This window comes from Felis catus, chromosome B4 (genome assembly GCF_018350175.1).
Source record: "Felis catus isolate Fca126 chromosome B4, F.catus_Fca126_mat1.0, whole genome shotgun sequence".
NCBI classification, from domain to species: domain Eukaryota; kingdom Metazoa; phylum Chordata; class Mammalia; order Carnivora; family Felidae; genus Felis; species Felis catus.
In genome coordinates, this window is record NC_058374.1 from 24,592,346 (window position 1) to 24,606,628 (window position 14,283).

Genomic DNA, 14,283 nt, shown 5'->3' on the forward strand with positions numbered 1-14,283 from the left:
AATAGGGTGAAATATTTAATGAATTAAACAAGTTTGGATATTGGACTTCTCCATACATTATGGTAGAGCCCCAATTACAGGATATCGTATTAGAAATAACCTTAGAAATTATCCACCCCCCCCCAAAAAAAAATTATCCAGCCCCTAATTAGAAATTAGAGGGCAGGGCAAAGGGCCAGCTGTAGAATTTGAAAAGAGACAGCTAATGGGAAGGGAATAAATTTGTCTGTGATGTTCTGGTCACTTGTCTAATACAGTGAAATAGACTCAAACACCTTAATAATCTCTAAATTACAGTACGTTAATAAATATTCATAATAATCCTGGGTCTTCAAAGAAAGCATAAACATATTCATTTTTTCTGTTTGAGAAGGCACAGATAGGTATCCTATATTTAAAAGATGATCAACTAAAATGGTTAAAAGTCGGGGCGCCTGGGTGGCGCAGTCGGTTAAGCGTCCGACTTCAGCCAGGTCACGATCTCGCGGTCCGTGAGTTCGAGCCCCGCGTCGGGCTCTGGGCTGATGGCTCAGAGCCTGGAGCCTGTTTCCGATTCTGTGTCTCCCTCTCTCTCTGCCCCTCCCCCGTTCATGCTCTGTCTCTCTCTGTCCCAAAAATAAAATAAACGTTGAAAAAAAAAAATTAAAATGGTTAAAAGTAAAAATGTCTTACTCCTGAGATTAAAAAAAAAAAAAAAACCCTTAGCTTGTTCAGGTGAAAAATAATTTTTTTAATGTGGAAATACCATATTCCCTGTTGGTAGGAGATATTGATTATGTATAATAAATATTTGCAGAAAATTTGGATTCACATTTCTCTCATTTACTTTGGGTGATAGACTCTGTTTCTTATGATTAAGTCTGTGATGTCACTTCCTGCTGACTCACTGATTGGTTAATTCTCTCCTCTAATTGGACCGTGCTAGTGAAAAAGAAAATAACCCCAGAGTTGTGGGAAAAATTGTTTCATAGCAATTACTTGATTTTGAGGTTACAATGTCCTTTCTAGGACATGGTGCAAAAAGTTCTCTGAAGGTGGCAGAATTGTTAAAGGGATGTAACTTCCTTTATGATCCTACATTTTTCCTATGTAATGAATAATAACGTACAGCTCCCCTGATAGAAAGGAGAGCCAGAATGCCAGATTCCTAAGTTCATCACTTCACATCAAACTGGGTTTCACAAACCTCTTTGATCAGTTAATCTCAGGCAGTTTCCTTCCTCTCCACCCATGGTTCTCAAAATGTGGTCCCCAGACCAAGAACATCAGTATCATCTGGGACCTTGGTATAAATGTGACTTCTTGAATTCCCTCCACTCTCAGACCTACTAAGTCAGAAGCTTTGTGTTTTAATAGGCCCTCCAGGGAATTCCAATGCTTACTAAGGTTTAAGAACTGCTCTAAATCTTAATGGAATGGTTAAATTCATGACCTTGAGTTTTGCTCCACCATTTATATCCCAAATCTGGGTTTATCAACTATGTAAAATTGTTTTTTCCACTGCACACTGTCCATTTTATGGTGAAAGAGATGATTCTGTCAATAAGTATTTTTGAGGATCTCCTACATGGCTTGATATTGGGGTTCAACTTTTTTTCTACAGAAAAATTTGAAGGTAACCTGAAATCACAGTACTTCTGGAGGCCCAAAAGAATGGAACTTAGTTTTGGAATTCACCATTATGCGGGAAAGGTAAGAACTTTGAAGAATTAGGACTGAGTTTCTCTTAGCCTTTCATCAAATAATAGTGGTGAACATGAAAATTATGGCCCAAAGTATTTACACATGGTTATAATAAGATAGCCATTTGTTTCTGCCCCAATCTGGCCCTGACTCTGTTCTCCAACCTCCTACAATCTGTGTGATCCACTGCCAGCTACTCCCACTCCAGGGCATCTACCCCTAGCAATATATCCTGCAAAGGTTAAAAAAAAAAAAATCCTTCTCCTAGTTTGACAAACACATTGTTGTAGTTTTTCTAGAGGAATTTGTATTAAGAAACTAAGGGAATGGGGCGCCTGGGTGGCTCAGTCGGTTGAGCGTCCGACTTCAGCTCAGGTCACGATCTCGCGGTCCGCGAGTTCGAGCCCCGCGTCGGGCTCTGGGCTGATGGCTCGGAGCCTGGAGCCTGCTTCCGATTCTGGGTCTCCCTTTCTCTCTGCCCCTCCCCCATTCATGCTCTGTCTCTCTCTGTCTCAAAAATAAATAAAAAACGTTAAAAAAATTAAAAAAAAAAAAAGAAAGAAACTAAGGGAAAACAAGAAAGAAAAGAAAGAGACAAGCTTCAAAGCACCATGTTTCTAATCCTAAAATCTGGCTTTGGGTGACATTGGCTGCCAATGGGAACCTACTTTTTCCTTCTTTTAATGATAGCTGACAGCCTTTTCTATAAACTGCCTTTTTCAAACTTGAGGTGGGTCTCTGTCCACTGCAGCCTTTGTCCCTCCTCCCTCCCAACAGGAGAAAGTGCCAAATTTCCAACATAATAAACAAGAGGAATCAGACCTCTTTTATCATTCCAACCCAAATAAAATCAGCAAGACGCAAATTTTTCTCTGACAAAATATAGTGTAAACCTGGAGAAGGTTGCTTTTCCAACCAAGTTGTAACAGACTACCATTATAAATCTTTGTATACCTGTTGCTCAGCACAGAGGAAATTCTCAGTAAATACCAATTGATGATTCTGCTGCTACTGCTGCTGCTGATGATAGTGATGATGACAATGAGGATGATGTTGGTTGTGATACTGATGATAACATACTTTATCAACAGGTCCTCTATAATGCAAGTGGGTTCTTAGCTAAAAATAGAGACACTCTTCCAACAGATATTGTGCTGCTTTTGAGATCATCCGAAAACAGCGTAATTCGGCAACTAGTCAGTCACCCTCTGACAAAAACAGGTAAGCTAAGGCAGTTTCCTTTAAAAAAAATTTTTTAATGTTTATTATTTTTGAGAGAGAGACAGAGAGACAGAGACCAAGCAGAGAAGGGGCAGAGAGAGAGGGAGGCACAGAATCAGAGGCAGGCTCCAGGCTCTGAGCTGTCAGCACAGAGCCTGATACGGGGCTCGAACTCACAGACCGCGAGATCATGACCTGAGCCATAGACGGCCGCTTAACCGACTGAGCCACCCAGGTGCCCCAAGGCAGTTTCCTTTAACTGAGAAGCTTCCTCAGGCCCAATCAAGTAGTTTCTGACTGTGATTTTCATGAGTATAATCCTCCATTGTTTATGTTGGTTTGTTTTCAGCTCACTAAATACACATTTATTAATATCTCCTGTCCAAATTGTCTGAAGAAAATGTAAAAATGAATGTAAACAAACTAGGTTTGCATTAAAGCAAAGTATTTGAAGCACTAGCCAGAAGATATGATGGTATTTTAGCTACTCACTAGAAGAATATGCTGATTTCTGAAGAGTTCAAAATCACCTCTGTTTCAGGACTGGGTGGCTTTTGGGTGGTATTTTAAGACTCTACAGGTTTAGTGAGATTTGCCTTATTGATTAAAAACTTACATCCATAGACATGCTTGCATTTGCTTTTAAGTAGGTAAAAATGTGGTTTGGGTTGGTTTTTATTTATCAGATTTTGTTTTATTATTTTGCATTTCTTTTTATGGCTTTATTGAGGTATAACTGACATACAATAAATAGCATATGTTTAGACAGTAAAACATGATGAGGTTTTGACATATATAAACACCTGTAAAACCAAAAGCATATTCATCATCCCCGATCATTTTTCCTTGTGACTCTGTAATCCTTCCTACCACTCCTCCTGACCCCTGTCCAGTTGTTCTAGCACCATTTGCTGAAAGGATTCTTCTTCCCCCCATTAAATTGCTTGGACAGCCTGTTGAAAATCAATTGACTATATATGTATAGATCTATTTCTGGACTTGCTATTGTGTTGCACTGATACTACACTTCTTGATTACTGTAGCTTTATAAAAAATAATTGAAATCAGGTGGTATAAGCTACCCAATTTGTTCTTTTTCACAGTTGTCGAGGCAATTATAACTCCTTTGCTTTTCCATATAAATTTTAGAATAAGCTTGTCAATTTCTACCCAAAATCCTGGTGAGACTTTGATTGGGATGTACCTGGAGCTATAAATTAATTTTAGTCTAATTTGTATCTTCACAATATTGAGGATTGGGGTTAGGAATTCAACATATTAATTTTGGAGGGACACAATTCAGCCCATAACAACAGCCATATTAGATCATCCTACAGAAATCTTTGGGTACAGTGATCTTTAGAAAGTCTTCCAATCAGGGAGCACAATATAGCTCTCCATTTATTTAAGTCTTCTTTAATTTCTCTCTGTAATACTTTGTAGATTTCAGTGTGTGTGAGTCTTGCATATCTTTTGTCAGATTATCTGCTAGTGTATCAGATTTCATGCTATTATAAACGGTAACTTATTTCAAATTCTGTTTGTTGCTAGTATAGAGAAATCCAGTTGATTTTTCTGCATTGATCTTTTGCCCTACAATGTTGCTAGATTCATTTATTAGAGTAGCTTTTTTTGGTAAATTTTATATAGAATGATCTATATAGATCATCTATGTAGATGATCGTGTCATCTGTGAAAAAAGTTTGCCCTTTCTTCTGCATGTCTTCATCTTGCCTGGCTGCCCTGGGTAGATTCACCAATGCAATATTGAATATAAGTGGTAAGAGTAAACATTCCAGCCTTATTCCTGATCTCAGAGGGAGATCTCAGTTTTTCCCCAGTAACTATGATGTTAGCTGTAGGTCTTTCATAGATGTCCTTTATCAGTAGGAGGAAGTTCTTTCCATTCCTAGTTTTCTGAATATTTATCAAGTATGCATCTTTGAATTTTGTCAGATGCCTTTTCTGTATCTATTGAGATGATCATTCGTTTGTTTATTTTTTAATTTATAAATATGGTGAGTTACATTGATTGATTTTTGAATGTTATGCCAACTTTTTATTCCTGGGAAAAACCTGACATGGTCATGATACATTGGACGTTTATGTATGGCTAGATTCAATTTGCTAACATTTTGTTAAGAATTTTTGCATCTATGTCCATGAGGGATATTGGGCTATTGTTTTCTTGTAATTTTTTTCTAATTTTGGAATCAGAGTAATACTGGCCTCATAGAATGGGTTAGAAGTATTGCTTCCTCTTCAATTTTCAGGAAGAGTATTATTTATTTCTAAATTCCTTTGTGGAACTCATCAGTGAAGCCATCTGGGCCTGAAGAGTTTCTGTGAGAAGGTTTTTAACTACAAATTCAATCAATTTGTTAACAGATATAAGGATATTTAAGTTATGTAATTTTTTAAATGAGCTTTATAGTAGGTTGTGTCTTTTAAGAAATTTATTTCATCTAGGTAGTCATATTTATCGACATAAAGTTGATTATAATGTTCCCTTATTATTCTTTAATATCTATAGATATTGAAGTTTTATCAGCACTCTCATTTGTCTTTCACTTTATTCTTGATAGATTTTCTAGATATTTATCAATTTTATTGATCTTCTCAAAGAACTAGCAAATAGTATATAGTTTCATTGATTTTCTCCCTTGGCTTTGCTTTCTATTTTGTTGATGTCTCTTTCTTTTTCTTTCTTTCTTGCTTGCTTGCTTTCTTGCTTTTTTTCTTTCTGGCTTTTGTCATTTTTGTTTCCTTTACTCTGTTTATTTTGGGTTTTATTTTGTCTTCTTTTTCAAATTTCTAAGGTGAGAACTTAGGTAATTGATTTAAGAAAACATTTCTTCTTTTCTAATATAAGTACTTACATCGATTATTTGTAAGTATTATACTTAAATTCTAAAAATATTGGTATTTTCCATAACTTTGTGTTGTAGCCTTTTAATTCCATAGTGCTCAGAACACATTATTTGTATGATTTAATCCATTTAAATTTAATGAGATATGTTTTATGGCCCAGAAGATGGTATACCTTGTTTTACATTTCATTTATACTTGAAAATAATGTGTAGTCCACTGTGTTGGATGGAGAGTTATATAAATGTCAGTTAGGTCAGCTTGGTTGATAGTATTGGTCAATGCTCAAATCTTCTGTATCCCTACTGGTTGTCTCTCTCCTGGTTCTACCAGTTCTTGAAAGAGGAGTTTTGAAATATCTGATTGTAATTGTCAATTTATCTATTTTTTCTTTCATTCCTATCAGGTTTTCTTTCATGTATTTTTCAGATCTTTTATTGGACATATAAACATTTAGAATGATTATATCTTGTTGATCAGTGGACCTCTTTATTTATTATTAAATGTCCCTTTTTATCCTTGGTAATATTCTTTGCTCAGAAATCTACTTTGCCTGATATTAATATGGAGACTCCAGCTTTCTCATGACTAGTGGTTGAATGGTATATCTTTTTTTATACTTTCAACTTCAACTTAGTTTTGTGTTTATATTTAAACTTTTTTTTTTTAGACAGCATGTAGTTGGACCTTCCTTTTTTAAATGCCTACAATCTCTGCCTTTTAATTGAGGTGATCATACCATTTATATTTAATGTGATTATTGATATGGTTGGGTTTGACTCCACCATTTGCTGTTTGTTTTCTATTGTTACATCTGTTATTTTCCATACTCTTCACCTGGATTCCCCGCCCCCCCCCTGCATTACAGCATAAAACCTCGTAGACAGAAAGCTGGAGTAATCATAGGGCTCACCTCATTTGTTTCCCCTTGCTGAGGGATCAATGTCCTGGACTGCTTCATCCACAGTATTTAAACACTGTTATACGTTGACAAATATGGTATGAGTCTTTTTATATAAGCTACTTAGAGCAGTCAAAATCATAGAGACAGCAGAATGGTGGTTGCCAGGGGTTGGAGGTAGAGGCAATGGGGAGTTGGTATTTAATGGGTATAAAATTTCAGTTTTACAAGATAAAAAAAGTTATGGAGATGGATGGTGGTGATTGTTGCATAATATTATGAAGGTACGCTACTGAACTGTACACTTAAAAATGATTTAGATGCTAAATTTTATGTTACGTAAATTTTACAATAAAAATGAAAGGGAAGAAAAACTATTGCTGATATATTTTGTATGTTTTTTTTAGTTATTTAAGTTAATGCAGGCTGTGTTATTTTATCATGCCCAGAAGCAAAACATCTTCAGGGGTTTTTTTAACGTTTATTTATTTTTGATAGAGAGACAGAGATAGAGACAGACAATGAGCAGAGGAAGGGCAGAGAGAGACAGAGACAAGAATCCAAAGCAGGCTCCAGGCTCTGAGCTGTAAGCACAGAGACCAATGCAGGGCTCAAACTCATGAGCCATGAGATCTGAGCTGAAGTTGGATGCTCAGTCAACTGAGCCACCCAGGCACCCCTTCAGTCAGTCATCTCTTTCTGTATCCACCAACTGCATCTGTGCATCTAATCTCATTTTTTTCATCCTTATAAAATATGCAACCAGGTTTTCAGTACTATGTTTTGTCTTCTGAATATCATCAGAACCATGTCTCGTTGGCTAGGGAGATGAGAACTTCAAAATCAAAGATGTTTCATTGACTCAGAATCTCAAAGATATCAGAGGCATTTGGGTTTCATATTCACCTAGATATGCAAAGATAATAATAATGATGACAACAATAATAATACATAAAATTTGTTTAGAAATTGCAGTGTGCTAGACATTGTACTGAGTACGTTCATTAACTCCTAATAGCAACACTTCAGGACGTACTACTTTTATAGATGAGACACTGAGTCTTAGAAATGTTGAGCAGCTTTCCCAGTGTAACTCCTCTGGGAAGTCTTAGAAGTGGGCTTAAAAGTCTGGGTATTTCAATCCTATGTTATGCTGTCTCCAAGATTCTAAAATAACTATGGCCCTTTACATGTATGACTTTAACTATGAAATACAGCTCAGCCATTATTGGGGGGAAATGTACCACAATTCCTTGCAGCTCACATCTCTAGCTTGATTTATTACAGGTTTATCAGGTCAACTATAAAGGCAAAGTGGATATATTTTCTGAAACTGAGATCTATGCTAATTTTAGTTTCGTTGATATGCACTGATGAATTTTTAAAAGGTTTTCATTTATTTTTTTGTTAAAGAATTTGATGACTAGTGTATAATTTTTTACATTGAAATTATTAATCCCTTAGTAAATTTCCTCTTGTTTTTTAGTTTTCAGAGAAATTTAAAGTTTTAGTTCTTATTTGGCTAATATTAAGTAATGGTATCTATTAAGTAATGGGTCTATTCTTTTTTTTAATTGTTTTTTAACGTTTATTTATTTTTGAGAGAAAGAGAGACAGAGCGAGATCAGGGAAAGGGCAGAGAGAGAGGGAGACACAGAATCTGAAGCAGGCTCCAGGCTCTGAGCCGTCAGCACAGTGCCCCATGCAAGGCCCAACCCCACAAACCATGAGACCATGACCTCAACTGAAGTTGGATGCTTAACCCACTGAGCCACCCAGGCACCCCATAAATGGACCTATTCTAATTAATGTGCTACTAGTCCTTTGTATACTTACTATGCTCCCAAGCAGTCTTCAAGCCAGTAGTAATTTTGGTAATTTTTTTCCTCAAACTTTCCCTTAAAAAAAAAAAGAACAAATGAAATTCCACAGCTGCCCCTCCGAAGATCATGCGTTACTGTCTCTATCCATTCTGCTGTCTGCGGAAGTTTCACATCTGAAGGGTGTGCAGCCCATCATGAAGGCGGGCACACACACCCATTGTAGCACTTCTCCTGATGACGAGGGAGGGGGAAGACCGCACAGCAGAGGCACTGCCAGCCACATCCCAGGCAGGGTCCCATCCCACATCATCACCTCAGAGCCAGCCTTTTGCCACCACAAAGAAAGTGAAAGATTTGTCAAAAATGTGTAGCCTCTGTTTCTCACTTAAAAGAATGAGAGTGAAAAGAAATAATCTTTCTGAAGTGATACTGAATTCTGGAGACAGATTTGAACATTGCTATTGGGATGACGAACTCTTGGACTGTGGGTTGGTGTGTTGTGCTTGGTGGGGGGTGGTACAGGAGAGAAGATGAACTAACATTTCCAGCCACCCACCATGTGCCAGGCATACTTCCACGTGTCATCAACATTCTGTGAGGCAGCCGAGACCGCATTATCCCCATTATGTAGTTTCAAGATGCAACTCAGAGACAAAGTGATTCACGAGAAACACAATTTAAGTACCACAGCTGGTATTCAAATCCAGGTCTTCCTGGCTCCCATGGCCATAATTTTTCACTACTCCAGAGTATTCTCACAGCCTTGGATTGTGCATGCTTAAGTAGCACCTGCGCCGTGCACTGATTTCTGAATGTTAGACTGAACATATCCATTGCTCTCAACCATTCGTGATTTTCTTATAACAACTTCATGACTTAATAATCTATATGATTTTTAAGGCCCCTTGTAAAGTTTACCTTTGTGTTCAAGAAAATCTCAGATGCCATTTAACACACACATATGCACACACACACACACACACACACACAAATTAAATTGTCCCTTCTGTCAGAATCACACCATATCCTGTAGCAATTAAAAGAAATCCAACACTCACCTGTACTTTTTCTAATCTCCAAGCTGGAGGGTTTTTTTCTGAATTTAAAATTTGTTACAAATGTTTATGCAATATTACTTTATCCCTTAATTTCTCGTAAATACTTTACCAAGGATGAATATTGTGGGATCAACAATGTTTATTTTAATACTTAAGTAAATGGGGGAAGTCTTCTAGCCATTAAGTGTATTAATTTTATCCATATTCCCATAGGTAATCTGCCACATTCTAAAACTAAAAATATAATAAACTATCAAATGAGGACCTCAGAAAAAACGATCAACTTGACAAAGGTAAGAAAATGCATTTTGCATGACAGTGAGTCTAAGAATGTAACCTTTATGATGGCAATGTTTGTGTGCTCCTAAAAGTAAGCATCATTTTCCTTAGTTTTTCCTTTTTGATCTTTCTTTTCTGCTTAAGCAGTTATGTTATGTTCATATTACTGCTAGCCGCTAAAATAATCACGCATTTATGATATATTCCTAACTCTTCTTTTATAGCTCATTTTAATATTACGCTAGGAGCAACTCAAAGTATATTAGTGAAGGTCTGAGATAGTCACATTCCATACAAGACCAATTAAAATTCCAATGCAGCTGATGAAACAATCACCCTACAGTAAAAATATTAACATTTTGTTATTTTATGTATTTGAATGCATAGCCTGTGATAACCCAAAGGAAATTCCACGTGCTCCCTGTGGATCATAAAGTACAATAGATAACAAAGCGTCACTGTCTTTCTTGGTCTCTGTAGGGTGAAACTGGAGAAGCCACACGTCACGCCATAGAGACAACCAACATGAAAACACAAACAGTTGCATCATATTTTAGAGTAAGATATTAAATTATGCTGTGTTGTGCTTAAGAATGTTATTTGTTTTAAATGAGAGTTACAGATCAAAAACTAGTAACAAATATCAGAGTGCCATTCGCAAAATAAAATTCTCATTACATTCCATTTACTATTTGTTATATACAGAATATAGTAGAGAATACTGTCAAAAACCTATGGATTGGTTTGCTTTGATATTTTACCTATAAAATGATTGCATACTAAGTCCACCGTAATGGAGGTTTGTATACCTTGGTTAAAATTTGTCCAAAGAACCAAATGCATTTCTACTAGAATAAAACCTGACAGCATTTTTAATTCAATGCTATGATAGCTACCAATTCTCCTTCCCACTCCTAGATAGATGATTTTAGGGTGGACAGATGGGGCAAGCCTGAGCATCCAAGTCCATTCCATGTCTCCCTGCACATAGACGAGATGAAAACCTCAAAAGAAAAATAGAACTGGTATAATCATGGGGCAAGGAGTAGGGACACCAGGGAAACACAGTAACATGCCAAGAAAGTCGCTATGTCCTTAGCATTGGATCAAGGTGGCCTTTCTTCCTTAGACAATATGGGAGAAGAGAAAGACAGGGAGTCCTTTTCTTCCTCTGTGTTCTGAACAATTCTAGATAATTCTGCCCTCATTATTGGTTTCAGTTCTTATTTATCTCTTTTGATAAAATCATATGAATCAGCCAAAGAAAAGGAAGAAAATGCCAACTGAAAATTGGAAATTATTAATAGTATAATTTAAGACAGGAGGGGAAGGGGAGGAAATTGGGTTAAATTTACTGTAAGTGTTTAGTGAATAAATCCAGTTTTCTAACAGAATCATGAAGTATTTTTTAAAATAACCGGGTAGTTTTATTAGATATTTTCAAGTCCTAAACTCCTCACAGACAGTGTGTGCTTAATCATCTTTGAGTAGCATCTGCTCACACACACACATTTATATGTACATATATGCTCAATATCTCACATTTGCAGCTGGTCCATTCACCTTACATGAGAACTACAGCACAGCTGAATTACCAAGCATATGTACAGACAGATTATTTTCTTTTTTTAAGTGAGTTATCCAAGACCATTCTCATTCCACTGTTGTTGACATCAAACACTATGTGTCTGCTTAAGCCATTCGTTCATAAAATCGTTTTACTCCTCAGGCTGAAGTAAAAAGTGATAGAAGATAATTCCGTATAGTATATAACATATTTTTAAAGTAATTTTTCATTCTGTGGAGAAGGAATATAGTGTAATACCATGCCTTGGTCCCTAAGAAAAACCAATATTTAAATTGTAGCAAGCTCTTGCTCAGAATGCCAGTGACAGATATATCACCTTTGTAACCCCAGTGCCTGGCAGATGTTTGCGTGATGGCTCACATATAAATGTAGTGGAAAAGGGCTCCAAAGTGGTAACCTCAGCTGTTTGAGGATCACATAGGAGTTTCAGTGCCCAAGAAGAAGCCATGCCAAGCCAAGGCTTTGTCAGTTGTGCAATTCCGGTATTTGGTTTGCACCAGGGTATTTTATAACCCTAGGCTTGTATATTTCCAACACTAAAAGAAATCCAACTGACAACAGCTGCCTGTGTTCATACATTCATTACCTTGCCAATAAATTGCAATGCTGGCTTTAGCATACTCACTGTCTGAGATTCCACTTTTAATTGAACTATGATTATCCTGATATGTTATGCTCAGTTGTCCAGTAATTGGCTACCGTTGTAACAAGGTATTGCTGAAAACACAATTTTCATATCTATGTGACTTTGAAAATTCTAAAATAAATAAGAAAATTATCGAACTTGAGCAGATTAGAGTACTTAAATGAATTTGCTTATTTTTGTAACTCCTATGTCCTATATATTAAACTGCTTTAACTTCTCATTCCTTATTTAAAAATGTTTTTAATGTTTATTTGTTTTTGAGAGAGAGAGACAGAGTGTGAACAGGGGAGGGGCAGAGAGAGAGGGAGACATAGAATCCGAAGCAGGCTCCAGGCTCCAAGCTGTCAGCACAGAGCCCAGTGTGGGCCTCAAACCCACAAACCGTGAGATTATAACCCAAACCAAAGTTGGACGCTCAACTGACTCAGCCACCCAGGCACTCCTCTCATTCTTTATTTTAAACTAGGAGATGATTCTGATAGGCATTGATGGGTTTACTTTCATACTTTCTATAAAGAAAGAGTTGAATAAGGAAATTAATGGTAAAAGGAGGTAATTAAGTTGTATGCCTAAATACTGTATGTCAGCAAGCTTCCCTAAGAGGATATAATTACTAACAAACAAACTATACCAAAAGGAATTTTATCTATTCATTAAAGTTGCTTTAAGAATGTACATGAAACCTTTTAATGGCTAAGTTCCAAGTTATTGCCTCTACATTTTTGAGTAAATAAAGATTTTTAAAAATATGCTATAAATAAAATTTTCATTAATATGCATATTCCTCCATTGACTGTGAATTCATGTGAACATGTATAACATCCAGGTTTCAGCGTTTTTTCTTATAGTAAAAAGAAATACCTGCAACCTTCTAAATTTTTATATGCTACACTGGGAAATTTATTTTTGTTCCATATTATAGTATTCTCTGATGGATTTGTTATCTAAAATGATGGTGGGCCAACCTCATTTTGTCCGGTGCATCAAACCAAATAATGACCGTCAGGCAAGAAAATACGACAGAGAGAAAGTTCTCCTACAGCTTCGCTACACAGGAATTCTGGAAACAGCAAGAATTCGAAGGCTGGGGTACTCACATCGGATACTTTTTGCTAACTTTATAAAGCGGTATGTGGAATTCTTTTCAAGTTTCCATGTACAGTTTATAGAGAAATTCATCAGAAGAATTATAGGAAGCAAAATAGGGAAGAGAATGACTTAGGTGTTCTAGGAGGGAGGCATTTTGTTTTTGCAAAAGATGCTGTACTGAAAGAAAAGGTAACTGGGGCTGGGAGTTTTCTGTTGTCACCTGGGAGATCCTGTGTGGTCACATGGGATAAATGTCATGGGCAGTATGATTGAAAGGCCTAAGCTTCTGTACTGAGCAGTTAGAGGTTCTGGGTTGGGTGACCATTGGGCTGTACCAGTGATTCTCAACAGGGAGAAATTTTGCTCTTCAAAGAACATTTGTCAATGTCTGGAGACATTTTGTTTGTCACAACTGGTGGGATTGAGGGTTGTTGTTGGCATCTAGTGCATAAAATCCAAAGATGCTGTTAAGCATCCTACCATCCGCAGGAGATCCCCCCACAGCAAATAATTATCCATCCTAAAATGTTAACAGTGCCTAGATTGAGAAAACCTGGCCTATTCAGAACCATTTTCCTCATTTAATAAATCTGCCATGACTGCCTAGTGGAATTGTTATAAGGATCAAATGAGACATTATCTCTAACAGTGATTTAGAAGACATAAAGACTCAATTAAGTATGAGGTCCTTTTTAATATTTGAGATTAATGTAAAATGAATTAAGCTATACATTAAATATATTTTATTAAGTAATATATTTATAGTGATATAGAGGTTCAATATATTCCTTATATATTTAATATTTTAAATGCTTATGTTTCTGATATTTATCAATTCTGTGATTACTATTACCTATTAAATTTGAAGTTTCAATTTTCAACAGTATTACCATTTTCAGGTAAAACCTAGCATTTAAGGTAAAACCTAGCAATTTTCAGGTAAAACCTAACATTCTCTGGCCTTTTTCAGAGTGTATAAATTAGGATTAAGAACAAAACAAAATTTCTAACTCCCTCCCCCCAAAACAAAACAAAACAAAACAAAACAAAACAAAATTTCTTACCTTGTGTCAAGCATTCTTTCACTTGGGGTAACCAAAAGACCCTTACTAAATAAAATGAGAATC

The 14,283-nt window shown here is 36.4% G+C and overlaps 1 protein-coding gene across 7 annotated transcripts in view; it reads left to right on the forward strand.

Moving 5' to 3' along the window:
* The window catches only part of MYO3A (myosin IIIA), a 246,280-nt gene that overhangs the window by 171,659 nt on the left and 60,338 nt on the right, over positions 1-14,283 (forward strand). For 6 of the 7 annotated variants that reach the window (XM_045061025.1, XM_045061026.1, XM_045061024.1 and 3 more), the window contains 5 exons: positions 1,604-1,692; positions 2,775-2,904; positions 9,768-9,847; positions 10,314-10,391; positions 12,990-13,195. In XM_045061025.1, coding sequence (XP_044916960.1) covers positions 1,604-1,692; positions 2,775-2,904; positions 9,768-9,847; positions 10,314-10,391; positions 12,990-13,195 — 583 coding nt within the window. Of the gene's footprint in view, positions 1-1,603; positions 1,693-2,774; positions 2,905-9,767; positions 9,848-10,313; positions 10,392-12,989; positions 13,196-14,283 lie in introns of those variants that run through there. The other variant, XR_006600364.1, reaches the window with a different exon arrangement.